At 39.7% G+C, this 27701-nt stretch overlaps 2 protein-coding genes across 3 annotated transcripts in view; one reads left to right on the forward strand and one right to left on the reverse strand.

Annotated features, from left to right (window-relative positions):
* The window catches only part of CERKL (CERK like autophagy regulator), a 46852-nt gene extending 27818 nt beyond the window's left edge, over positions 1 to 19034 (forward strand). The window contains exons 5-14 of one of the 2 annotated variants that reach the window (XR_014557466.1): positions 6338 to 6480; positions 9877 to 9951; positions 11596 to 11773; positions 12320 to 12379; positions 12855 to 12880; positions 12957 to 13065; positions 14453 to 14549; positions 15814 to 15986; positions 17488 to 17779; positions 18829 to 19034. Coding sequence is in view for 1 of the 2 variants with exons in the window: in XM_083709454.1 (XP_083565580.1) it covers positions 6338 to 6480; positions 9877 to 9951; positions 11596 to 11773; positions 12320 to 12379; positions 12855 to 12880; positions 12957 to 13065; positions 14453 to 14549; positions 15814 to 15986; positions 17488 to 17569 (943 nt within the window). In the remaining variant the exon portion in view is untranslated. Of the gene's footprint in view, positions 1 to 6337; positions 6481 to 9876; positions 9952 to 11595; positions 11774 to 12319; positions 12380 to 12854; positions 12881 to 12956; positions 13066 to 14452; positions 14550 to 15813; positions 15987 to 17487; positions 18807 to 18828 lie in introns of those variants that run through there. The other variant, XM_083709454.1, reaches the window with a different exon arrangement.
* ITGA4 (integrin subunit alpha 4) overlaps positions 18411 to 27701 on the reverse strand; it is a 52417-nt gene continuing 43126 nt past the window's right edge. The window contains exons 23-28 of the mRNA XM_083706323.1: positions 26372 to 26479; positions 25426 to 25545; positions 22509 to 22628; positions 22101 to 22199; positions 21546 to 21665; positions 18411 to 20369 (exon numbers count right to left, since the gene is read on the reverse strand). Coding sequence (XP_083562449.1) covers positions 20262 to 20369; positions 21546 to 21665; positions 22101 to 22199; positions 22509 to 22628; positions 25426 to 25545; positions 26372 to 26479 — 675 coding nt within the window. The 3' untranslated portion in view covers positions 18411 to 20261. The remainder of the gene's footprint in view (positions 20370 to 21545; positions 21666 to 22100; positions 22200 to 22508; positions 22629 to 25425; positions 25546 to 26371; positions 26480 to 27701) is intronic.

Raw genomic sequence — 27701 nt, forward strand, 5'->3', positions numbered from 1 at the left:
ATGGGAGCATATTCACCCAGTGCTTTTCAAGCTGCACTGGCTCCCGGTGGAGTACAGGGTCAGATTTAAGGTGCTGCTTTTGACCTTTAAAGCCCTTCACGGCCTAGGACCCTCGTACCTACGGGACCGCCTCTCCTGGTATGCCTCACGGAGAGCCTCAAGGTCCATAAATAACAACACCCTAGTGGTCCCGGGCCCTAAGGAAGTTAGATTGGCTTCGACCAGAGCCAGGGCCTTTTCAACTCTGGCTCCGGCCTGGTGGAACGCTCTGCCTCATGAGACCAGGGCCCTGCAGGATCTGATTTCTTTCCGCAGGGCCTGTAAGACAGAGTTGTTCCGCCTGGTCTTTGGCTTGGAGCCAATTTGATTCCCTCCCTCCCTCTCTCTCTCTCTCTTTTTCTTTTCCTTCTCCTCCTGCGATGAGGCTACATTTTAATATTTTAATGTTCCATTATTTTAATGTTGTATTTTATTTTTGTTTTTAAGTTTGTAATCATTCATCTTGTTTTTATTATTGCTTGTAAGCCGCTCTGAGCCTGGCCTTGGCTGGGGAGGGCGGGGTATAAATAAATTATTATTATTATTATTATTATTATTATTATTATTATTATTATTATTACCAAATCAATCAGTCTGGGTTCACAGAAGCTCTCTGTATCATAGCATCCACAGGCTTTTCTATTGAGCTGGCTAATTTCAGATTTCCCCAGATGAAACAGGTGTAGGGTATCATAATAGGTAATTCAAGCAATTCTGAGTTATGGTTTGTTTTATTAGTTTAAGCACATTATTGTTCTTATTTATTTCTTGTAATATCCAAGGATGGGAGACTACCAAAGACCTTTTTTGAAATGACTGACACCATGGACCTTATAGACATTTGGAGAACAAGGAACCCTCTAGAAAGAGAGGGAACCTTCTTCTCCGAAGCAAAAATGACATGGACTAGAATTGACCAAATTTGGATTTCTAGCAATTTGGCACCAAGAGTTAAAAAAACAGAAATCTGCCCAAAAACCTGCTCTGACCATAATGCTGTAAAGATGGAGATGAAACTAACAACAGCTGGAACATTCAGATGGAGAATGAATGACACCCTTTTAAGAGATGAAGAAATTTATAAGAAGGCCCAAAAAGCTTTAAAAGATTATTTCGAGATAAATATGAGAACAGAAGTGGAGAAGAGAATAATATGGGACGCAAGTAAGGCCGTGATGCGTGGTTTCCTAATTCAACAGAATTCAATAAAGAGGAAAAAACAAAAGGAGAGGGAAGAAAAAATTCTGGAAAAAATGAAAGAAGGAGAGAAGAAATTGAGATCCAAACCAAAGTCTCAAGAGATATTGAGAGAAATAAAGTATTATCAGATGCAATGCATGGAACTGATGAATCAAGAAATAGAATGGAAAATAAAGCAAATGAGACAAAAGACATTTGATTCGGCAGACAAATGCGGGAAACTCCTATCATGGCAATTGAAAAAAAAGACAAAAATTGAATACTGTGACATCTCTTGAAGTGGATGGAAAAATTATCACCAGACCGAATGAGATAAGTAACTGTTTCCAAAGCTTTTTCAAGAAATTGTATGCACAAGGGCCAGTAAATGAACAAGAAATAGAAGAATTTGTTGGAAAATATGGATTACCAAGGATTTCAGAACAGAATAAAATGATCCTAAATGAGAAAATTACGGAACAAGAAATAGAGGGTGCCATTCAGAATATGCAATTGGGGAAATCACCAGGACCAGACGGCTTGACTGCGAGATACTACAAAGTGTTGAAGGAATGGTTAATACAACCATTGAAGGAAGTTTGTAACCAAATCTTGGAGGGGGAAAAAGCTCCCGAATTGTGGAAAGAGGCATTCATCTCACTTATACCGAAAACAGAGACTGGGAAAAATCAGGTTAAGAACTACCGCCCTATATCACTATTAAATGTGGATTACAAAATTTTTGCAGACATTTTAGCAAAAAGATTCAAGAGAGTATTGTCGGGGGAGATTCATAAGGACCAAACAGGCTTTCTCCCAGGAAGACATATGTCAAATAATGTGAGGAATATTATAGACATTCTGGAGCTATTAGAGGTGGACATCAATAAGAAAGCAGTATTGATTTTTGTGGATGCGGAGAAAGCCTTTGACAACATTTGCTGGAGCTTTATGAAGAAGAATCTCCAAGGGATGGGGGTAGGCCAGGGTTTTGAAAATGGTATAGGTGCAATATATTCTGAACAAAAAGCTAAACTAATTGTGAACAGTGTTGTGATGGACGAAATTCCAATAGAAAAAGGTACACGACAGGGATGCCCAATATCCCCTCCACTTTTTATATCTGTCCTGGAGGTTTTGTTAAATATGATTAGAAGGGACCAGCTGGTTAAAGGAATACAGGTCGGAGCAAAACATTATAAATTAAGGGCATTTGCAGATGATCTAGTACTAACATTGCAACAGCCAGACGCTAGTACTAAAAAAGTGTTAGAGTTAATTGAGAGATTTGGTCAAGTGGCAGGATTTAAATTGAACAAGCAAAAAACAAAAGTGCTGGAAAAAAATTTAACAATGGAAGAAAAAGATAGATTTCAGAGTGAAACTGGCCTGGAAATAACGAAAAAAGTGAAATATCTGGGGGTGAACTTAACATCTAAGAATGTGAATCTATTTAAAGATAATTATGAAAAATGCTGGACAGAAGTGAAGAAAGATCTAGACATATGGTCTAGGCTGAGACTTTCCTTGTTAGGCCGGATTGCTGTTATCAAGATGAACGTATTGCCGAGAATGTTGTTTTTATTTCAGACATTACAGATTTTGGACAAGATGGATTGCTTCAAGAGGTGGCAGAAAGATATATCTAAATTTGTCTGGCAGGGCAAAAAGCCCAGAATAAAGTTTAAGATTTTAACAGATGCAAAAGATAGAGGGGGATTTGCCCTGCCAGACCTAAAACTCTATTATGAATCAGCAGCATTTTGCTGGCTGAAGCAATGGCTACTTCTTGAGGACACAGACATTTTGGACCTAGAAGGGTATGACAATAACTTTGGTTGGCATGCTTATCTATGGTATGACAAGGTAAAGGTGCATAAGGATTTTAAAAACCATATTGTTAGGAAAGCATTGTATAATGTTTGGATTCGATATAAAGATTTGTTGGAAAGTAAAACCCCCAGGTGGTTGTCACCAATGGAAGCTAAGGCAGTGAAAAAACTTAACATGGACACCAATTGGTCAAAATATTGTGAAATTTTAGAACAAGATGGTGAAAAGATTAAACTTAAGAGTTATGATAAGCTAAAGCATAAAGTTCGAGATTGGTTACATTATCATCAGATAAATGAGGTATTTAAGCAAGACAGGAAAGTAGGATTCCAGAAGGAGAGGTCGAAGTTAGAAATAGAACTGTTAGAACCCAATACTAAGAATCTGTCTAGAATGTATAACTTGCTGCTGAAATGGAATACACAGGAAGAAACGGTTAAATCAGCTATGATTAAATGGGCACAGGATATCAGTTATGACATCATGCTTGCTGACTGGGAGCAGTTATGGACCACTGGTATAAAATTTACGGCATGTAGTGCCTTAAAAGAGAATATAATGAAAATGATCTATAGGTGGTACATGACACCAGTCAAGCTTGCAAAGATCTATCATTTGCCCAATAACAAATGCTGGAAATGCAATGAGTCTGAAGGAACCTTTTACCACCTTTGGTGGACCTGCCCAAGGATTAAGGCCTACTGGGAAATGATCTATAATGAACTTAAGAAAGTCCTTAAGTGGACCTTTTCAAAGAAGCCGGAGGCTTTTCTCCTGGGTATGGTTGGCCAACTGGTACCAAAAAAAGATAGGACACTTTTTTATGTATGCAACTACAGCGGCAAGAATTCTTCTGGCAAAGTATTGGAAGACGCAAGAACTACCCACTCTGGAAGAATGGCAGATGAAGGTGACTGAATTTATGGGACTGGCGGAGATGACCGGCAGAATCCGTGACCAGAGGAAAGAGACAGTGGAGGAGGATTGGAAAAAATTTAAATTATATCTTAAAAATTGTTGTAAGATTGTGGACTGTTAAGATGTCAGGGGGTAAGAAACAGAGAATTACAGCTGTAAATAATAATGTTAAGAAATTTGAGAGAGATACAAATAGAAAAAAGGACTAAAGGGTTGCTGAAAAATTGCAAAACAAGGATGCAGTGTAAGGGAGGTATGGGGAAGTCACACTTTTTGTGTTTTGTATATGTCTATTTCTTTTCTCTTTTTGTGTGCGTTGTTGTTTTCTTTTTTGTTTTTTGTTGGCTGTGAAAATTAATAAAAAATTATTTTTTTAAAAAAAATTTCTTAGAATATTTTAATTAATTTAGAATCTTAATAAAGGTTCTTAAACCCTCAGACTTGAACAAGACAACAAAATAAATTTCTCTTTCAAATAGCCAGTTAATTGAAACAGTTAGCGGTGTTCAATAAATTACTACTTGAGGCTTTTTACAGATAGGCCGTACCAGCTTGCACTAATTTTTATACTTCTGGATGCTATGCAGAAGAGTTGGGAGTAGAAAGCATATAAGCTTGCTCAAAATTTTGGGATCAGCAAGCCAACATTAAAGATAGCTGTGCATTTAGTTGTTCTAATTCTAGCTGTCTAGCTATATCTTGCCCTTCCTTTTAGGAGTTCAGGGCAGTGTAAATGGCTTTCCCACTCCCCACTTCATTCCCCCAACTCCGATGACAGTGACTGGCTCAGAGGCACCTAATGAGCTTCATGGGTAAGTCGGGATTTGGCCCTTGCCTCTGAAGTCTTAGTTCCATACTGTAGCCACTATAAGCAAGCTGGCTACTCTCTAACATAGCTGTTAAAGGCAACACAAATATGGCTAATTGCAGAAGCGGAATAAAATTCACAAGCAAAAGGTATGGGATTTGACCGTTTGTGTGGTACAGTCGCTACGAGACCAAGCTTCTAATCTGGCAGTCCCTGGTTTGAATCTTGTTTCTGCCATGAACACAGTGAAGGTAAGCTAGGCTGTGAGACTGCTCATAACGTCCCCTAGTGAGCTTACAATTTCTAAAGTATTGCCTTGAATAGATACAGATGGCAGAAATTTGGGTAAGATAGTGAAGTGTCTTCGTTAATAACTCTTGCTTTGTGTTGCATTTTGTTTGCATGTGTAAGAGGTAGGGGCTCTTACTTTTATTGGGAAGGCTGGATGATGCAACTAGATCAGCATCAGCAGAGACATTTTTACTGCTGCTATTATTGGTATATTAGTGTTTCCTATTTTGTATGGTTTTTCCTATGCTGTAAGCTCCAGTGGGGAAGTTACTATATTTTGAACACTGCCATAGAAATTAGTTAAATAAATAGTTTAAGGGAATGTGATGAAAGTCGCTTTAATGGTTAAATAAATGCTACAAACACACACTAGTACAAATTGGGTGATATCCAACAGAGACATTGGCTGGCTTCGCTGTTTCCCCCCACTGTGATTTTTGCATCACACACACAAACCAAAAATTTTGAAACCAATATTGCACCATGGATTTCAAACCAGTTTTGGATGATATATTGATATATTGCCCAGCCCTATTCTCTATATGAAATATAACTTGGGTATTACAAGTGAGAGAGATACTGCAAGCTGATGTGACTAATTTAAATTGGTATCCAACTCCAGTGTTAATTATTTTATCATGGATATGCCACAGTCAGTCTTGAGTGACATGCTTCATGCTATAAGAATGTTAGTTTTATGCAGAATTACAAAACCCGAGTTTTAACTTAGCTGGTTATCAAAATCAATAGACCTGTTGAAATCAACGGACTTCATTTGCATAAATAGCATTGTGTAATTTGACTAATGTGGGATATTGCCTGTTGACTGCATGGCAGCTGGGAGAAGTGTAGAGAGCAGAAACGCCATGGTGCACCTGTAGCAGCAAATCCGGATGCCTTCATCAGCCCCACCTGCAACGAAACAAGTCTCTCCCATATCGGCAGCAGGCACTGTAACTCTCAAACGGTTTGACTTTACCCCCAAAAGTGCACACTTCCATTATCTCCCGAGACAGACGGATGCCAAAAACATATTAACAGGGGGAAGGGGATGAGAACAGCACACTTATCATATTTGCAAAGCTCAAAAGAAGTCAAAGCTATGTAGAAAATTGTTCTGGAGCATATTAGTTCAATAAGCTGTCCTAGAAAGATTATAATCTGTTTCAGCTTGATCATATGTAATGCCTCGCACTATCTTTAGCCTAAAACTAAATGGTTTTTGAACTAAATTGTAAAGAAGAGAGACCTGCCACTGTTTTGCTGCAGGGTGGTTTCCGTTGGTGGAGATGGGACTGCCCATGAAGTTGCTCATGGTCTTCTGCTTAGAGCCCAGATGGATGCCAGGAGGGATGTTGATGACATAATTGCACCAATTAGAGCACAAGTTCCTCTTGGAATAATACCAGCAGGTGAGAGTATATAAAGCAATGAATACAAAAAATGGTACACGTAGTTTTTATGGTATTGTGACAGAATCACTTTCAGATTTTATACTGTCTTGGGTTCTGTTATATTGTTCTCTGCTTATTGTTTGATTTATTTCTAAATCCCCAGTTATTTATTTTTGCTCCTGGCACAATCCATATTCTTTATATGGCACTCTGGAGATGCCCATCTTTTCCTCACAGACCTATGTATGGCCTATGTAAACCCAACTTTGATTCTTAAGTGGACAACCGTTTATGGGAGCATGGGCAAGTTGCTGATCTCCATTTATCTTTCTGAGTAGTGGTCGGATCATGGCAGACTTCATGTACCATGCTGGGTTACCATGGAGGAATATGCATGTAAAGGGGGTGGAAGCCCTGAGTGGAAAAGTCCTCTCTGGTCTACCAGTAGGTACAAGATGTTTCATGCCATGTCATTCCAGAGCAGACTTTCAGGAAGCACAAGAGATTCCCAGGGGAAATCAGTGAGAGATATCACCTGGGCAGTACCTGTTTTTCAACATTGTGATATATCACTAGCTAAACATTGTGATATACTGATATATCACCATGTCTGAAATAAGGATGGAACAATGTAGAGCAGGCACCCCCAAACTCAGCCCTCCAGATGTTTTGGGACTAAAATTCCCATCATCCCTGACCACTGGTCCTGTTAGCTAGGGATTATGGGAGTTGTAGTCCCAAAACATCTGGAGGGCCGAGTTTGGGGATGCCTAATGTAGAGGCAATGGCTGGCTTCACTGTTTTTCCCACACTGTGATTTTTGCATCACACAAACACACACAAACCAAAAATTATGAAACCAATATCGCAACATGGATTTCAAACCTGTTTTGGATGATATATTGATATATTGCCTGGCCCTATTCTCTATATTAAATATAACTTGGGTATTACAAGTGAGAGAGATACTGCAAGCTGATGTGACTAATTTAAATTGGTATCCAACTCAAGTGTTAATTATTTTATCATGGATATGCTACAGTCAGTCTTGAGTGACATGCTTCATGCTATAAGAATGTTAGTTTTGTGCAGAATTACAAAACCCGAGTTTTAACTTAGCTGGTTATTAAAATCAGTTCTGAGTAGAAAACTAACACCCAGTTCTAGAATGTTAACAGTCATTCAGCATTGTGCTAAATTGTAGTTTTCCTTGAGGGGAAAAAAAACGGAAGAAAGGTTTCGTTAAACCAACATAACAAGCTACTATACTGTGGTCAAAATAAAACCAGTCGGATGGAGGAAGCCTGTGGTGGTACTGCTGGCTATTTAGGAATAGTGTTTGTTGCTATGGGAACTACAGCTCAGGAACTGTACAGAGGGATTTGGAGAAAACTGGAAGGACTGGGGGAAAGCAGATTAATTGTTATGAAATTGTTATGAAACAGAGGAATTTTATATATATTGACTGTAAATCTCATAGCCCTGAGATTTCCCTTATTTCCTGCTTCCAATTAATTTGTGGAGAATAATATATTGTTAACGAGATTTTCAATTTCCATGATACTTTGGGCAAAGAACCATGGCATTGGTGCAGCTTTCGTGAGATTCTTAGATATGCTTGACTAGGAAGTCATTACATCACATTTATCTGTTTGGATGTGGTGGAGACATTAACAGACTTATGAATATTCATGTTGTCTGGTTAATTAAGTTAATTGTTCTGCAGGAGTGCTTGCACTTCCAAAGACATTTCCCCCCACAATTTCTGTCTGGTACCTTCATCAGTCAGGCTTTACGTGAACTGGTACTTTTTCCCTTTCTCCCACACTTTAGCACCCTTTAGGAGAAGGTTTGGTTAGCAGGAACAGAAGCATTGGAATAGAAGTTTCATTTTATTGGTAGCGTTGTCCATTTAAAAAATGTGTCTTTTGTAATATGTTGGGAAACACCACAACTTAAGAAGCCGCAACATTGCCATTAATAAGCAGTCTTTTAATTACCTCTGCACAGTGCTGTCACTTGGGAAATGAGAAATCCATTGGCTTGGATCCAGGATACGTTAGTTGTGCTTAGTTCCCATTGAAATCTGTGGAACTTAACATAGCTGTGATTAAATTTTTAGATTGATTTTAATGGACCTTAGTGCAACTAGGACTGTAGCCATATACATAGTCACCTTGGGAGTAAGTCCTGCTGAGCTCACTGTGACTTATGAGTATACATGTATGTTAGGATTGTATTATAATTTAGCCTAGATCCAATCCTTTATTTCCATGGAATAAGTAGCCTTTAGTTACTGTTATTTGTTTGTATGCTAGTATTATTGCTAGGACCAAATACATGTTGAGCATCAGTGCAATAATAATATCATGGGACTGCAGAAATAATCAAAAGAATACATTACCTGGAGCCTTTGTTTTGTGGAGGGAGGCTGCATAGTGCAGAATATTTAATTAGACTTTGAATCTTTCACACAAGGATTGCTGAGATCCAAAGGTTTTATGTACTTTGACCTTGACATAGCATAACTTCTTATGTCAAAAAAAACACAACTGGAGCTCTTCCAGGTGCATGTTTAGGATCTGTGTAACAGACAGGTTAGCTGTTGGAACTCACTCTTGTCCTAGATTAAAGCCAGAGTAGTAAATGGAAACAGGTCAGATCATGGCTGGCTTTCAAAATTCCAAGGAAAGAACCCCAGAAAGGAAAAGTTGAACTGAACATTGGCCACTGAGGCAACATGGGCTGGAGCCAGGCTTCTTGTGAATGAAGTTCTGTTCGTAGGTCACATCTGAAGGAATGGCAGGAAGAGGCAATTTTTTGCTGTTTCCTCCTTTGCCCTGTAGTCTCCTGTGCCCCCTGGAAAGCTCTTCTGGAGAGTTGGGGGATCCTCTGGAACAGCATCAGAGGTAGTGCTGGGGTGCAAGGGGAAAGATAAATGGGCAAGAATTGTCTTCCATAAGGAGGCACAGTGGAACCTTGGGATACATACCGTCCTCCTTATGAATGCTTCGGGTAAGGAGCTCTGCTAACCTGGAAGTAGATGCTCCTAGTTGTGAACTTTGCCCCAGCGGAAGTCGTGTGCCAGCAGTGCGGCAGCAGCAGGAGGCCTCATCAGTGAAAGCGTGCCTCATGTTAAGAACAGTTTCAGCTTAAGAACGGACATCCAGAACGAATTAAGTTCATAACCAGAGGTAGCACTGTATGCTTCAAATTGTATGCTTTTTTAACATCTGGTTGTGAGACACTGCCATAACTCTACATTATAGAAATCAATCGACTTGGGCAAATGCTTTTACTAAAGGAATTCAGCTCCCCACTGGCTTAGAGGATTCATTTTGAAATATTCTCTTTTGTTAGAATGATCTTATTCACTTTGCTTTCATTCTTGGACACATTGTTGAATATTTACAGGTTCTACAAATATTTTGGCATATACTGTGAATGGCATACAACACACAGTAACTGCAACACTGCACATAATAATGGGTAAGTATTCTATATCTGAAACATTTTAGGAAAAGAATTGATTTTAAAAAAAACAATGCTAATTTCCATTAGGAGGAGCACTCACACTTCTAATATACAAAGGTGAAAAGACTGCATTTGCATGAGGAGGGTGGAAGGAATTAATTTCCAATCTGCTGGGCAGGATGATTTTATTTTTATTTTATTAAATTTCTATACCACCCTTTATCCAAAGATCACAGGGCAGTTTACAATATCCTCTGGTAGCATGTGACTAGCTCTACCTCTTTCGTCCTCTTGTATTTGTGAATGTGGGTTGAAGAAGAGGAACATTTGCATTCAGGTTACTTCAGAACCTTTTTGCATTTAGTAATATTAGTTTCAAATAACGATGTGGCACTTCCTAGTAAGATGCTTGGCATTGTTTTCTCAACATGAATGCACAATGCCATTACTTGTTAATTTCTGGAATAAAATTGAACAATAGCTTTGTTTTCAGTATGCATTACAGTTAAAGAGAGGACCACTTCTAGGCATTATAATTACTGCTAAGCACGGCACCTGCCTTTCGAAGAGAGGATTACTTTGAACATTTCTTGCCATTGTTTGGAAGGAGGGTTTGTGACAAATGGTCCACTTCGCACTCGCATTCTTCCTTTGGCCTATTGAGAACTGCATACTATTTATTTCACAGCTTGGTCTCCCACTTAAGTGACACTGACTCATTGTCCCACTGCGACAATGGCTCAAAGGACTTCTAAGGAATGCTCTTATTTTGTGTGTTCTGCCTGCCCCCATTTCTTACAACTGTTCTATTGTTTCACATACTCTTGTGAAAGGGTGTAGCAGTTGTTAATCTTGCTATGAGGGCATTGGAGGGCAGTCTCACTCTTAATCTCAGGGTCTTGGGTTTGAGCCCCACTTTGGGCTAAAAAATCCTGCATTGTAGGGTTTGGACTAGATGACTTGCATGGTCCCTTCCAACTCTACAGTTCTCCGATTCTCTCTCTCTCTGAATCACAGAGTATTCCAGATTCATGCTCACATTCTTAATGCCTTGTGCCAAAGTCTGTTCCAGGAATAATTGGTGGGTAAACATTTAACTAAGAAAAGAAATTTCTCACTGGTTTATACATAAGACTGTCACTTTATTAGGAAACAGTGGGTATGGGAGTAATTAGTATTACTAAGATCTGCCCTAGAAATATGTTTGAAAGATAGGGTAGAAATGCCTGCAATCAGTACAGGTTTTGCTCAAAATAACCTATGTTTATTTGCAAGGGGAAAGACAACTCAGTGTAATAAAGGCACATTTAAATCAATGTGCTCTTTGTTTATTATGTTATGTTCACATGTTTGCTTTGTGTTTGTGGTATTTTACCTGAATTCTAAGTAATCTGTCTACTTCATAGCTGAAGGTTACAGATTTTCCACCTTTATTGGATTAATTGGTGTGACTTTCTGGAGTTAGAAAACAGAACATTTTCATTCATCTAGGAATTTAATATTGACAGAAAAGTATATAGGGGTCCTGACTTTGCAGATATTTTAATTGCCTTTTAAAATTGATAAATACTGAGGACTCTCATTTGGTTGTGGGCCACCTTGAGGCCTGTGATGAAAGTTGAGGAAAAATGAAATAATATGTGTATGGTACCATTTCAGGGCATGTACAGTCAGTGGACGTGTGCACTTTCAGTAGTCCAACCAAGCTTCTTCGCTTTGGGTTTTCATCAATGTTTGGGTTTGGATCAAGGGCTCTGGCTTTGGCTGAAAAGCATCGTTGGATGCCATCAAGTCAGCGAAAAGATTTTGCTGTGCTCAAGACACTGGCAAGTCTGAAGTACGATGAATTTGGTTTTTTTAAATTATGTTTGTGTTAGTTTTTAGTTTAGTTTTTTTTAAAAAAAGAGTTGTACCATTTGGACCAAAACACATGATTTCATATTATTACCAGTTTGCAAAAGTTTAATGATTGTAGTTGGGTAGCATTAGTAGATATTATACAGATAATAATGACCAGTGGTGGCTGACCAGTGGCCTTCCAGCTGTGGTTGGGTCATTTTCCATCAGCTCCAGCCAGCATGGCTGATGGTCAGGGGTGGCTGAAATTGTCATCCCACAATATCTGGAGGGACGCAAATTAGGTAATCCTGATCTAGACTAATAACTACTGTTGGCTTGCAATCATACCCAGCTCCGTGTCAGTAAACCTCTCCAAATTCAGTTCTCCAAAACCAGTGGGATTTACTGTGACATAGATATGTATAGGACTGCATTGTAAACCTTACAGAATAGTAACGTGAAGAAAAATTGTAATTGTTTAAACCTTGTTGTGTGCACACCTAATAAACATAAGATATAATAACTAATCTTGTTCTGTCCTTAGACCAGAATATTGTGAATTATCATTTCTACCTTTGGAGCAAGATGCTCAGGGGGAGGAAACGTAAGTAAGACTCAGACAAACAACCACAAGTCTGTATATTCCAAACTTTATCCTATAACAGTTGCAACCCAACTTCAGCTAAGTTGTAATGAATGTAAGCACTGTTTGATTTCAATGCAATTTAAATGTGACAAGCATTAGTTGGATTGGGACCATTGTATTGCGGATCATGTTTTCTTAAAGAAAATGATTAACCATGCACTTAGATATTATTGTTTCTGATTTTATTATAAATAGTTGAGAGCTGTCACCAGCACTCTCCGCCCCGAAAGCTTTAATCAGAATTCCTGTTGTTTTAGAAATAATGTGCTTAAGATCAAAATGAAATCCCACTTTTCTTTCAAACAATAATTTGCATTTCCTAGCTGAGTGTTCAGTCTTCAATTAAATCACAAACATGTTGTGCTTGTTTTTATTTTTTGTTCCACGTCATTCCGTGCCCGTTAATTATTTTATCTGATGCGTTTATTTTTAGAAAGCAGCAAAAGAGACTTAAATCTGGTAAGTTTCCAAGTTTAATCACTTAGCAGGAGAATTAGGTTTTACTTGAAGTAATACGGTGTGGTGTTATATTTAGACAGCAGGGATCACTGGCGCAGAATCCAGGGTCACTTCCTGAACGTGAGCATTATGGCAATCCCTTGCCTCTGCTCAATGGCACCAAGAGGCTTGGCACCTAATACCAGGTCAGTAAGGATTTACAGAATTAGAGTAATGTCTCTAAATTCTGACAACTTATTCTAATGCCTTGGCTTTCCCAAGAATGCGTGCTTGTGTCATGAACAGTCTAGACCCTCTGAGGTTCAGGTGGGGGGGGGTGAAGATAGTTGAGTTGGACTACCATTGACTCCCTAATCTCAGGAATTGTAATCAGTTTTTGGAGCAGGCAGCTGAGGTCACCCACCTAGAAATAATCATTGGATAATTACAGTGATTAAATTAGTTTACAAGTCTGACTTAAGTGGTAGTCATCAAGTAATAATCTCCCTGGGGCTTGTTGATAGGAAATCTAGTTCTTTAGATCTGACTGATTGATTGTTTCAATACTTTTCTTTCTTTGCGGTTTTCAGTATTTGTTACTACAATAACGTCATCTTGACAGTAAATCAGTCAGATCTTATTATCGGAGATACTTGGACATAGTTTGACTGCAGTATTTGCAAAACTCTTAAGATTTCTATGGTGAAGAAGACAAACAATTTTAAGATTTTCTACCGGAGCTCACAATATCAGGGTAGATATCAAACTGTGGTTGTGAGAAATAACTCTTTGGGTCCTCATCAGTCTCTTTAGTGCTCCCCAATGTGGCCAGTATCCACAATCCACAAAATTACTGCATTTCCTTCAGGTCAAGTAAGTTGAAGCCCTTAAGGGTTTGACTTGCTAGTAGCTGCCACTACATGTTACAACATCAGAATCTTATGCCATCAGTGGGACTGACTTGCATATGATTGCACTCCCAGTTGAGGAACTGATCCAGCATGTGTTTCCTTTTCCTTTCTTGTAGTGCCTCCTACCTTTCATTTTGGGTAGAGTGTCTGTTTTGCCTAGGCTGAATTTGTGGCAGGCATTGGATTTAGTAACAAAGTAAAAAGGGTCATGTAGAAATATAGTTAGAATGGTATTTTAACATACAAAATTGTACGGATACAGGAGACTCCCAAGTTTAGAACAGAAACTATTGGTTAACATTATGTTTACAGAACCGAGGAGTGTGCCAGCGTTTTCCTGTTCCCACCTCTGATTTTACCAGAAGGGTGTTTTGTTATCAAAGAGAATCACAACAGGTCAATTACTGAAGGCTGCCCCAAATGAGAGAGAAGGAAAGACGGTTAGCACTGTAGAGGAGCTTGGACTGAGCATTTTAATTTTAAAATATTGGCATGGTAGAAATAATGGAGCCAATGAAGTAGTTCCATCATTTACAAAAATTGTTCGTTTTTATTTAATTCTGAAAGTAGGTATAACCTGTAACCTCACTGATAATAAAAATAGATGATTTTGAATAAGTCAACAATGAGATAAAAGATAATTGTGTTAGTTCAATACTTGACTGAACTATGCCATTTTTAGATTGAATGATGGAAGCATGGCGCTTATTGTTGTGCGGAACACTTCTCGTCCGGAGTTTGTTAAGCACCTGAAAAGATATGCTAGTGTGAAAAACCAGGTAAAGGTTTACTCTTATTGCCTCTGCAACCCAAACTCATTTTGCTTAGATTTCTTTAATCGCTGTGCCCAACAGAGGGCACAGAAGATGGAAATGTGCACAATACATCACCCCTCCCCTCTAAAGAGTATCTAAAACATAACATGATGAAGCAGACAAAACTTTAAGATGGGAGGTAAATGCTCCAGGAGATAGTAGTGCCTTGGTAAGGAGACTTAACCTCCTGTCAGAGTAGATTAGCCCACTTTTATCTGATTTTTGAAAATCACCAATCAGACTAATACCGATTAGCCTATTTCCACCCATCTGTTGTGGTTTAGTTATATATGGTTCTTATATACAGGAGTTACTAGAGTGTAAAGCTGCTAAACTGATTTTAAAAGGGGAGGTGGGGGTGGTAAACCAGAAATACTATTGTATTTAAACAGAGACTTCACTCAGATTAAGGGCAAGTGGAGACCCTACGTTTTGTATCAAACACCACAATTTATCCACAAAGCTTCAATGTACATGTTTGAGAGTGCATACAAGTGTGCATATCTACACACACAAACACACACATAGCACTCATCCAGTTCAGTAGATCTGGAGTCTTGAGGAAGGTGCTTATCCAGATTCATTCTGTAGTATTCAGCAATGAAGAGCATCACATTAAATTGGATTGGGAATCCATATGGATTTTTTGGGCTCTCAGCAGCCTCAGCCAGCATGGCAAATGGTTTGGGATGATGAGAGTTGTAGCCCAGCGCCATCCAAAAGACCACAGGTATCTCCCTGCCCAACCCCAAGATTTGGAAAGCAGGGGATTCAAGAGTTACAGGGGATGGAGTACTATTCTAAATTAATGACCAGTGTGTTGAGTCTCCAGGTTAAGGCCACACTAAGGCTCATTGTCTTTGGGCACCACTTCTGGCTGATAAAGTGAACTGCAACGTGGGGCTTAGTGTGATGCATTTCTGCCATAAATCCAAAGGAAAAGAAGGAGCTTTCCTTCATCTTATTGAAGTGGATAAGACAAGTCCTCTTTAGGAGTTATTGGTGGCAGGAAACATGAGAGCATGGGGAACGCAGGCTTTCTTGGTTCATTTGCTTTTAAAACTACATGTTTAAGGAGATGTAGCTAAACTCTATGGAGTCATTTGAGATTATTACTCCATCTTTTTTCTTTAATGAAATGAAAACATAAGGTAACACCAATCCTATAAGGAGAGGGGGAATGTCCTGTTATATTTACAAAATTGTATCTTCTGTTTTTGTGTGTTAGTTCAATTTTCCATTTGTTGAAGCTTTCATTGTTGAAGAGGTAAAAGTCCAGTCAAGAACTAGAAAGGAAGGCATCACTAGAGACAACTTGAATTCCATAGATCCTGAAGAAAAGAACTACCCATGGAATATAGATGGAGAGTTAATGGAATGGCCATCGGAAGTTTGTGTCCGGTAGGGTGAAGTGTAGTGATATGCGATTGATAGATTGATAGATTGATGATTGATTGTTGAAAGCACTAAGTGGTCCATTAATCAATGCCTGCTGTTCCTCTGCTTTTTAAAGTTTGGTATGCTATAGCTCAAGACTCTGAACTAGAGAATTGGCAAGTTTATAAAAAACTATGTTAAGTTTTCTCCTTAATCCCTGCATTTTTGCTCCATTTTCCGTACAATCCTGATGCTATTGTAGCTCTGCAGGTGCACACACAGAATGCAATACTGGAATTCAACACTGTGCTTCTGAATGAGTCTTTCTTTAGCCACTACAGTGGTACCTCAGTTTACAAATTTAATCCATTCCGGAAGTCCGTTCTTAAACCAAAACCATTCTTAAACCGAGGCGTGCTTTCCCTAATGAGGCCTCCCGCCACTGGTTCAGATTCCATGGTTCAGATTCCATTCTTAGACTGAGGTAAAGTTCACAAACCAGGACACTACTTCCGGTTTTGGGGAGTTCTTAAACCGAATCGTTTGTAAACAGGACTGCTCTTAAACCAAGGTACCACTGTATTCCATTAAGCAAAGTACTTTTGCCTTCTTCCTGGGACATTGGTAATATTGGGATCCTTGGCTGGGGTCTTTGCTTCTGACTCCAGCCTGATGTTGCTGGCTGAGCCCTGCTCAGTGACCTTTCCTCTGCCTTCTTTATCTAGAACTGTACATGGGATGGGGGGAGCTTGCACAATAAATATAAGTCGAATCACACCAGCTTGCACCTGTATGTTGCCGTTGTTGATATACCACATGTGAATTTCTGTAGGGTACAGACTGTGTTCTGTGGATGTTAGGCCCGTATCCAGTGTGCCAGAATTGGGCAGTGCAGGCTTAACATTATACCAATCCCTTATTATGCACATTGGAAATGTGTGCCTAGAGTTTAGTGCTGAGTGACACATTTCAACTTCATTTTATGATACATTGTTCTCTTCAATAAATGCTTTAGGCCATATCTAAGCAAATCGCATAGCCCTATAGGCCAGAAAATGTCACAAAATTGCAGTTGGATTTTACTTCCTTTCTGCATTCTGTTCTTGTGCCTGTTGTGATTGCATAGCAAAACCTTCAGCAGGCCATTGAAACCAGTAGTCCAGTTCTAGCTGATAGCATTGGTTTACTTCTCATGAAGGACAGACTTCAAAATCTCTGTCCTTGAAATGTCACTTGTGCTGTATTTAGTAGTGATGCTACATAGTTCAGAGTCAATTCAGTTTTACCGAGCTTGCTTGCTGCATGAATGACCCATTCATATTAATTCCACACACAGATATCCCAGACACTAAGGCAGACCCACATAATCTAGGAAAGTAACTTTATGAGAAATGTTTAGATTGTAATAGGAAGAGGATTTTTAAATTTTCTGTAGTTTATCCTGTGTGTAAATCAGTGCTCAGATAAAATGCCATAGCAATACTGCAGAGAAGTAATGGATTTCCTGTTTTCTTCCTATTACCAGGGTACATCCCCGATTAATTAATCTATATGGCAAGAGTGTTGAAGCAGTGGATAATCCAAAAGGATCATGCAGCTGTCTTTAGAAACAATCTAGGAAGAGAAATTATGGATTTTGCTGCTAAATCGAACAACTCAGTTGTATAGGATATGACTGATGCAGATTGAAACCCAAGCTTCAATGAGGCAAATCTCCAACGCATACTTATTTCTGCAGGAAAACTGAATGGTTTTTATATACTTGATTGACATTTTTCAGAGACTGAGGAGAGGGGCTGCAGGGATACGCTACACAAGTAAGGAAGGTGTGGGAGGATGTGGGTTTGGGTGTGCCCTTCAGCAGAAGAGGCAGGCCCTGGAAATTGGGTTCTATGGCTGTTTTTCTGCTCCTTTCAAAGTGGCAGTAGGCAGAACATTTAAGCCTCTTCACGTAAGCACACTTTAGGCAGGGTAGCATTCTTCACCCAAGCTCCCATCCATTGCTCAGTGAGTCTAGCTTTTCCCATTACTTTTTATGACTTCTATTGTTTCAGTTCTGCAAACCATTCTGCACATTTCGGTACTGCTGAAAAAAGTGTGTTCCATTAAACGTTTAAGAAGACCCTTAAACTTTATGCCCTCTTCAGTCCCTCCCTAATGCAAATAATTAAGAAAAATGCTTAATTTTGGATTGTGGCCCTGTGAGAGCCAATTACAGTTGAGTAAACATGTTATAGCATAACTGTACTTGCACCTTTTGGCTGCATTCCTGTGCATGCTTACCTGAGAGTAAATCCACCTGAATACAGTAGGATTTTCTTCTTATTGAATATGATTGCACTGGTAATCTTCAAGGTGGGGGCGAGACAACAAAACTAATTTTGCCAAGTAAGTATTTTAGTGTAATTCCTACTCCTCCTAAGTATTCTGGAATAATTTGACAAATACTTCAAATACAAAAAAGTGAATTTATTGAAGTTGGACTCTGAGCAGTTACAATTGATATGTGGATTTAGTTATTTTTAACTGGCAGAGCATTTTGAACTGACATGGTATCAGATCTTATTTGTATGCACACTTTTATTGTTATTTTCATAACGACACTTTTATCCTTGTTTGTAACTTAAATTATGACAACTTTCTAAATATTTGTGCGTCATTGAATTGGTAAAAAATGTAGATCCAGGTCACTTTTGTGCTATGTTTCAGAGTGTTTAATGCTGTTTTAAACATTGAGGTATACTTTGTGACAGCACAATGATTTGGGGGTTAAAGTGCAGTGTTTCACCTCTGTCTCGAACCCTATTTTAAAAAATGATAATTAAAATATATTGAACAACAAAATCTGCTCTAAATATAATTTCAGACTTCCTTATATAAACCTGCTCTTAAACAAAATAAATAGAATGGAAGGAATATGACTGCTACATTTCCCTGATCAAAGAAGTCAGTGGGAGAAGAATTACTTCAATATAATTTTAATTTGGATGCTCTGATTGGATATATCTACAAAAAAAAAAAATCTGGCAAACTGGAATCTAAAGACTGCACATTAAAAATAAATATATCATAGATTCCTGGTTCTGATGGTTTTGTTCCATGAACACAAGCAGCTTCAGTTCACAGAAGGTGAGCTCCGCATAGGTGTTGGGGCAGCTATCTCGTGAATGGAAACTCCTATTCGCTAAGGATCCTGGAGTCTTGAGTTTCATAAGGGGCAGACCTATCCAAGCTTCTGAAATGCTGGAGAGATGGAAACCTCTCCTGTTAGGGGTAGCCAGCAGAAACCCTGAAATGAGGGAGTTTGGGGACAGGGCCATCTCAAAATCCTTTGCTGAATCTAATCCACCATCACCAGGGAAAGGGCCCAGGGCTTGGATTTACAGTGGTACCTCGGGTTACATACGCTTCAGGTTACAGGCTCCGCTAACCCAGAAATAGTACCTCGGGTTAAGAACTTTGCTTCAGGATGAGAACAGAAATTGTGCTCCAGCGTCGCGGCAGCAGCAGGAGGCCCCATTAGCTAAAGTGGTGCTTCAGGTTAAGAACAGTTTCAGGTTAAGAATGGACCTCCGGAACGAATTAAGTAACCCGAGGTACCACTGTTCTCCTAAACCACTGTCACCTTCAGAAAGTAGATGCTGTGTTGTGGCACAAATATCAATTTTACATGCACGTGTTGGGATGTAGAGGAGTGTGAAACAGCTGTGCTCATGTTGCGTCTTGGGTCCAGGTTTGCCCTGGAAAAATGCCCTATTTGTTTGTAGCCCTAAAAGTCCACGATAATACGGGAAAGACAAAGTCCATACACTGATTGTACAGATGACCAAATTCATTAATTTAGTAGGGTCTCTTTCATGCAGATGTACATTAGATAACTTAAGCTCTGATGTGGATAGAAAAAAGGGTTTTTGTTTTTAATCATATAAAATGGTACTGTTGGTTGCTGCATCCCAAGCCTGTTCATAATGTTGTTCCTTTTTATATATTCAGCTGAATCCCTGGGCAGTGGAGCTATGCACTCTTAATTCAAGTATGATTCAAATGGCCAAAATTCGTATTAGCAAGTAGTAGCTCTTTCATAGTGTTTTCGCTGGTTTTTCTTCATCTTTGGTGGTCTCACTTATATTTGCCATTTTTCTTCAGACATCCTACGATTTGTATTGTAGGAAGCTGAGAAAGGTGAAATCTTTCTTTTCACTTGGATATATCTATGGCAAGGATTTATGACATGTCAATTCTTGCAAACGGTGCCTTCGATTAAAAAAATATATATCCATGTACTATGTAGAAAAACTTTTAATCATTGTCACTGGTGTCTTCTTGTTTGCTGTTTATAAAGCTCCAGCTTTCCCTTCCATTCTGTTCTTGAGGAAGAAGTTTATATTTTCTTGTAAAGAAACCAACCTAGAAGACACAATTTCAGAACCTATGAAGAAGATGTTGGCAACTAAAAAATAAAATTTACAATTCTATTATGCAGTAGTATCTCCGCTTATCTGTGTGGACAGAGCCCTCTTCCACTGAATTAAAGTAGCCCTGATCACTGCAATCGTCTGAGTAAGCAGAGTCCTCTTCCAAAGCTGAGCTAACTAATCAGTGTTCAAAACTCCCATTGCTCTAGGTACATTTTGCAACAGGGAATTTCATTAATGCAAGCAGTTTCTGAGCTCTGGGTGCAGTACTGCACCTAAGATTTCAGATTAAAATTGCAGAGTGAAAGGAAAGGACCTTTTTTCTGCCTCTCCACTTCCAGCTACTCTGTGAAGACTGGAGAAGAGACCCTCTTAAGAATATTAGGGGGGTGGGCAGGGGAAGGACTAGAGTAGACCATGTGAAAAATGAACGTATTTTAGCTGCAGTTCATTCATTTTCAGCTTTGTATTCTTATAAAAAAGTGTGCCTAGACATTCCGTTGTTGTGCCCATAACCTAGGTTTAAGGTGCCATTTAGCTCCTAGCTTTCATATCTCAGGTTCTAACACTGTAACTAATGTGTGCCCTTCCCAGATGTTCCTGGACTGCAACTCCCACTGACTGTGGCTAATGGGACATAGAGTCCAACAACAGCTGGAGGGGCCACATGATTTAAACAAAAAGGAAATTTTGGGGGTGGCTGTTCAGGAAGTAGCACTATCAGTTTCCAGAAAGCATTCTCTTCAGTTGTTGCCAATAAATAATCACAACAGTGCCAACACAAATGGCACTGTAAACTACAGAATGTCTGCCATTCATCAAAGGCCATTATTTGGTAAGATAGAAATGAATTTAAGGCTTTGTTGCCTAACTTTGCCCCAAAAGTGTGGCTCTGCAGATGTGATAACTTACCATGACTGTTTTAGAAATAAAAGTGGGAACTTTTCCAGGGAAGAAAAACTTCTCATTCCTCAACCCATGTAATGACCAAGGCCTCCCTCCAATGAAAAAAAGAACTTTGAAAAATGAGTATAAAAGCTGCACTTTAGAATAAATTTGTGGGCAGTGGGAAAGCAAGGGTGACTCTTCCATTGTGATGAGATCTAGGGGGGGAGCGGAGACAGTCCTAAAAGCAAATAGATGTATGAATTAAATCTGCAGTACTTACCTTCCATAAAATATATGCAAGAATCAAAAGCAAAGCAATTCCAACTAGTGAACCCAGTCCAATGAGCAACATTGTTACACTAGGTTTTGGTTTTTGGTTATGAAGTCCCTCCAGAATGACCTGCACAAATAAGGAACATCCAGCAGTTAACCATCAAGGATTCTATATAGACTGTACCAGGTTTCTCATACACACAAACTTATATGGCTTGTATCCTTCAGGGTGTATAAATTAGACAGTCAGGTTTTGTATCCACAGCAGTGACCAGAGGAGGAACGGCAGCTAGAATATCCTCTAAAATTAACAACCCTCCAGCACAGAATGAAGAAACACCATGGTGCACTTCCATCAGCACAACCAGATGAACTTTTTTCCAGCTGAAAACAGCTAAGGGTTTGGTGGGTCGCTTAACCATTTTTGTCCCTGTTGTAACAACGGCTGTGTGGTTTTTGATTGTATTTTTACAGACACATCATGGACCACCTGAATGAAGCTCATGTGCGACTGGCCTGAATACTGCTTCCCCAATCAAATGCTGTGTTTAAAAATACTTACATAGGTAGTTTGCTTGTCCTTGTGCAGTTCAATGACTTTAGGATTCTGATCTGCTGAAACACTCGCTTTTACTTCAAATGTAAGTGCAGAAGCTGCATCCTGTTTTTTTAAAAGATAGGTTTATACCACTTGGAGGGAACACGCGAAAGACACTATGAAATGTTAAATTGAATTTATAAATATAGGCTCAGGAATCCACTTAGGCCATGCAGGCAATGTTAAGCCTTTTTCAGGTCCCATGGATTTGAGCGGGAGGGAGGAAGAAATTAAACACATGCTTTAGTCCCTGCCACTGAAATTAGTGAGTCTTATAAGCACAAAACCATTAATGGATTTTGCTCTTTGTGAGGCTTCTGACCCTTGGGTACATGCATTTAATTACGATTATTCAAAGATGAAAATATATACCATATTCAACACTGAAGGAGTTGCTTCCAGCTGAACGTGAACAGTTGCTTCTTTCCCGTTTTCCATGTTTCCAAAATTGCAAAATATTTGCAAACAGAGTGAGTCATCTTTCATACAGTACTTCAGAAGAAAGAGAAAAATTGTATGAGATGCAACTTATACACAGCTATTTTTTTTTTTTAAATTAAACTGACCAGCCTTATGCAGGGATTAACAAGTTTCTCTGAGCGATTGTCACAGTTTCAGAGACATTTGGAGGCTATAATTCTTTCTGCTTCTGTTACTCTGGAGCTTGCTTGGAAAAGTTTCAGCAAGGACTTGCCTGCTTATGCTGTTTCTCATAAAAGGCTACCAGTAATGTTGTTCATTGTTCTAAATCTTTCCGCACTATTTCTCTTGCTAGCTTGCTAGAATATAGCTTTTTTAGATGCATCCACAAATGTGGTTTTGTCATTTTTATCTATCCCCACAAAGCTGGGCTTTCTCCTAGTCCTATCTGATGGTGATGGGGTTGAACATGGGACCTTCTGCTTGCACAGCAGATGCTTTACCACTAAGCTTCCCTCCTTCCCAGGGATTTCAGTGTTTTGGTAAACTTCTGATGAAGGCCTCATCCACACTTAAGGTTCTCCATCTCCTAAAATTGTGCTTTGGAGACTGAATACAACACACATTCCTCTCCCCCTCCCCTGGAGCTAACCATGGTTAGCTTTGAAGCAAAGTTTGCAACCAAAGTTATAAAAGTTGGTTTACATATTCTGATCACACCTCCTTAAAGGGGAGAAGTGAGGAACGTACACATGGAGGAAGAGGCAGTGTGCAAGCCCATGGCTGCCTCTTGATTTCTTAACCACAGTTGGGCTGATTTAGATACCAACTTTCTTATCTTTCTCACAAAACATTTCTGAAGCACCAGGGGCTATGCCAAAAGTGCCTCAGATACGGATGCCCCAGTGTTAGCTCAATTTTAAAACACCAGTTTAATGAATATTGCAAATGCCAAGCCATTTATGGTAGATACATTGCATTTACTGTTTGGCCATGTAGGGAAACTTGGCTACATGGAGTTTGAATGCTTCCTTCGCTTTGCACCAGGGGTGGGAACCAGACCCATCACATTCACTGAGGAAGCTAAAAGTATGGGTACTGTTAAGTTGTGGGTGCAGGGATTGGAAACAGCATAGCCACACAGGGGGGTTTCCAGACAGGCAGCTGATGAGCCAGGACTACCCAGACTCCCTTGCTACAGCATTTTAAGGACTATTGTCAAGAGAGACATAGACCTGCCTTCCTGCCATTGCCAGCTACTGCAGATAGCTGGAGGGTTGTTAATTTTAGAGGATAAACAGGGAACATATGGACAGCAACATGATTTTAGATATTATGGCAAGTCCCTATATGGCAGTTACTAAAGCCCTAAATATGACGGGGGTTTTCAGTATATTTATATAGCCAAAGTGGCTGGCAGGCCTGTAGCTTTAAAAACCACTTAAATGCAAAAAGCAAAACATGCAGAAATCAGCAACCAAGGATTTCAAAAACTTGTTTATGTGTTGATTACACCTTCCTTTAAAAAAAAGAAAAAAGGTGTCACAAAAGGTTAAAGGTAAAGGTACCCTGACCATTAGGTCCAGTTGCAGACGACTCTGGGGTTGCAACGCTCATCTCACTCTATAGGCCGAGGGAGCCACCGTTTGTCTGCAGACAGTTTCCGGGTCATGTGGCCAGTATGGCCACTTCTGGTGAACCAGAGCAGCGCATGGAAACACCGTTTATCTTCCCGCTGGAGCAGTACCTATTTATCTACTTGCACTTTGACGTGCTTTTGAACTGCTAGGTGGGCAGGAGCTGGGACTGAACAACGGGAGCTTACCCCATCGCGGGGATTCGAACCGCCGACCTTCTGATCGGCAAGCCCTAGGCTCTGAGGTTTAGACCACAGCGCTACCCGCATCACAAAAGGTTAGGAAGTTCAATATTCTACAGTTCCAGCATACCATTTACAGGGTCTGAGTAAACTCTTTATCTGGCTCTCACCACTTTGAAGGCATTAATAACATGTCTGACCAACTTGCAATGTTTTGAGAAATCTTGATTTCAATCCTTAATTGATTTTAAAATGCTTCAAAAGGAGGCTCTTGTTCTCATTTTGTTAATTCTTTTCACGGCTCAGATTCCCCATCTGCAGCTACTGAAGTATAAGCACCATCTTTTCTTATCCTTTGCTTTTTTTATGTCCAAAGTTTACCATTTTAACTATTATGTACCCCAGTCTTGCCAGAAACACCTCTTTCTTCCATACATGATCAAACGCAGTTTTCTGATACCAAAATCTGCTCATCTAATTAATATGAACATGCAGTGTGGAATAGGAAGTCATAATGGGTTGGATCCAGAGTGTCCCCTCCTGCAAATAGAAGGGACTGAGATCCAGGAAAGCAGGAACAAGGTGGGAAATTACTGTAATTTTTGCTCTATAAGACTCACTTTTTCCCTCCTAAAAAGTAAGGGGAAATGTGTGTGCATCTTATGGAGCGAATTCAGGCTGCACAGTTATCCCAGAAGCCAGAACAGCAAGAGGGATTGCTGCTTTCACTGCGTAGCGATCCCTCTTGCTGTTCTGGCTTCTGAGATTCAGAATTTTTTTTTTCTTGTTTTCCTCCTCCAAAAACTAGGTGTGTCTTGTGGTCTGGTGCGTCTTATAGAGCGAAAAATACGATATTTTTACCAATTCCCCCTCCCCTCTGCAGCCCCTTCCTCAAATCTTCTACAACAGCCTTAAAGGGGCTACAGGGATGCAAGAGACAATGTCTTCCTCTTCCATTGGTAGCATCCCATGAATGGATTCTGCTCATGGACATTCTGGATTCAAACCCATCTCTCTAACAAAATTGATTGAATAAAGTCAAGAAATTACCAGCCCCCTCTTATCAAGCTTCGTAAAGAATGTAATGAGATCTTGCAATATATTTCCATTTGTCTCCGGCAGAGTGCAGTCTCTCATATACTTCTTGTATGTACAGTTTCCATCAGTTGTCTAAAAAAAGGAACAAAAGCAAAATTAGATTGTAGTTTCTGAACCTTGGGTGCTATTCCACACTAGTCCTACTCAAGAGTAGACTCACTGACATTAATGGACGCGGCCAACATATTCATTTATTCCAATAGGCCTTCTCTGAGTTGAATTACTGCCCCTTGTGCAAACCTTTACTCTATAAACACATTTAAGCTGCAGTCCTAACCCTGTCTGCTCATAAACCCTACTGAACTCGTTGGAGTAAACCACATTGTTTTTAATAGTCCTTTAAATAATAGAATCATGGAATTGTAGGGTTGGAAGGGACCCAGTGGGTCATCCAGTCCAACCCTCTGCAATGGAGGAATCTCAACTAAAGCATAAGTTTTAATACAGATAGCTTTGGGAAGAGAGAGAGAGAAAATGGGTCCAGTGTATAACCATTATCCATGGCTAAATTTGACCCATTTTTCCCTCAAACTATGCTGAAGGGAAGTTGGGTGGGTTTGTAAAGAAATGTAGGGCCAAACTAGCTGATATGTGGGCTCTGTGCCACCGCAGCTAATAGGGATGAGGCAGCTGGAGAAGAATTTTCAGTCCTTACTGGTGGGATTTTAAACAACTATTTACCAAGCTGTGTTTTATGGACACAAAGTGGATGGACACAACTGGATGACTCAGGATGTCTGACACATGCAGATCTTTGCACCTGTACAGCTGACATGAAAGGTGTCTTGTGTGACACAGCAGCCAAATCCCCACTGGTTACACAGCTGCAAACTTCTCAGTATTTTACTGCTTCGATACAACCTTCCTACTTGCCATACATAGAGTAAACCAGGCATACCTGGACATCCAGAATATTAAACAACTTGATTTCTCTAGGAACAAAAGAATTGGGTATCTGTATCACCAGGCTTACACCAGGAGCCATACTTAGTCCCAGATTGCTGACCTAAGGAGTAAAGAACACAGTTATGGTAGAATCTCATCTGAAACTGGAAATCAAACCAGACTTATATAATACCTGCTGTTTTTGCTCTCTGAAACACAAACGTTTGAAAGATATGTTCACGTATCCAGGTTTTATATTAAAAGGCTTACATCTCTTACGTTTCAAATCATTTTTAAAGGAGGTGAGCCGTCATAAGACTTCCAGAAATGATGATCAGAGATTATACAAGTAGGAGTAGCGGCCTGTGACAAAATGTTGCTGCTGTTCAGGATTCCAGCTACTCTGTCCCTCCCCCCCCCCGCCAGTTTTCCTCCCTCCCACAACAGCCAGTCAGCATTCTGTACCTACTGCTCTGGACTTCTTTTTGGAAGGAGAAAAAATAGGAGGTGCAATGGACACACTACTGTCACAACACAGCTACATTAAATTCTTTAATGTCTCCATTGTGGCCTCGTGGACTATGTTTTTCCCCTGTCCCAAAGGGACATTTAAAAAGAGTTTGCCCCTGTAAACCAGAAAGCCACCTTTTCAGGAAGTGACCTTTGGGAAGAAGGGTAGCACAAAATTCAATAAATGCACCCTGTGCTTAATACTACTCTACTCGGTGTTGGAAGTTAAGGTTGGGCCTGTTAAAAATCCAAAGGGTTAAAGAGCTGTTTAGGGAAGGAATCCAGAGGGCGAGGTGGGAAGGGGTGAGCAGAGATCCACTTAGTGGCAGTAGTGAGCAGGAAGAGGTTTGGCCGGCTTGCCTCTCTTCCCTCTCATGGTGCAGGGCCTATAACCCGTCTCATCACAATATACATTCTATTTTTCTCGCTATCTCAGAATTAAATTATTCTGGGGCTATAAAGGAGTCCACACACCCCTTTTAAGCTCCCCCCTGCAGAATTCTTCTGTGTTTTGCTCAGTGCAAATGTGGCCTTTTCAGCCATCATATTTGTAACTGGAATAATGGCAAAACTGCATGTTTTTATTATTTAACCTTAGAAAGCAACTTTGACAGAACAGTTAATTTTTCATCTGGGGAACTATTGAAGGAATTGTGTTCCAAGAATAATCCAAGGAGATATAATTGAAAGAGGCACTGCAGGTATAGCCTTACTGGCTCAGAGAGTGTCTAGCTTTATTGAAATCAGCTTAACCTACAAGGAAAAGCCCCCCGCTCCCCATGAAGTGATAAATTTCATTTAATTCACTTTTCGAAAGCGCCTAGAACAGAAAA

The sequence above is a fragment of the Podarcis gaigeae genome (assembly GCF_964106915.1).
Source record: "Podarcis gaigeae genome assembly, chromosome: 1".
Lineage (NCBI taxonomy): Eukaryota > Metazoa > Chordata > Lepidosauria > Squamata > Lacertidae > Podarcis > Podarcis gaigeae.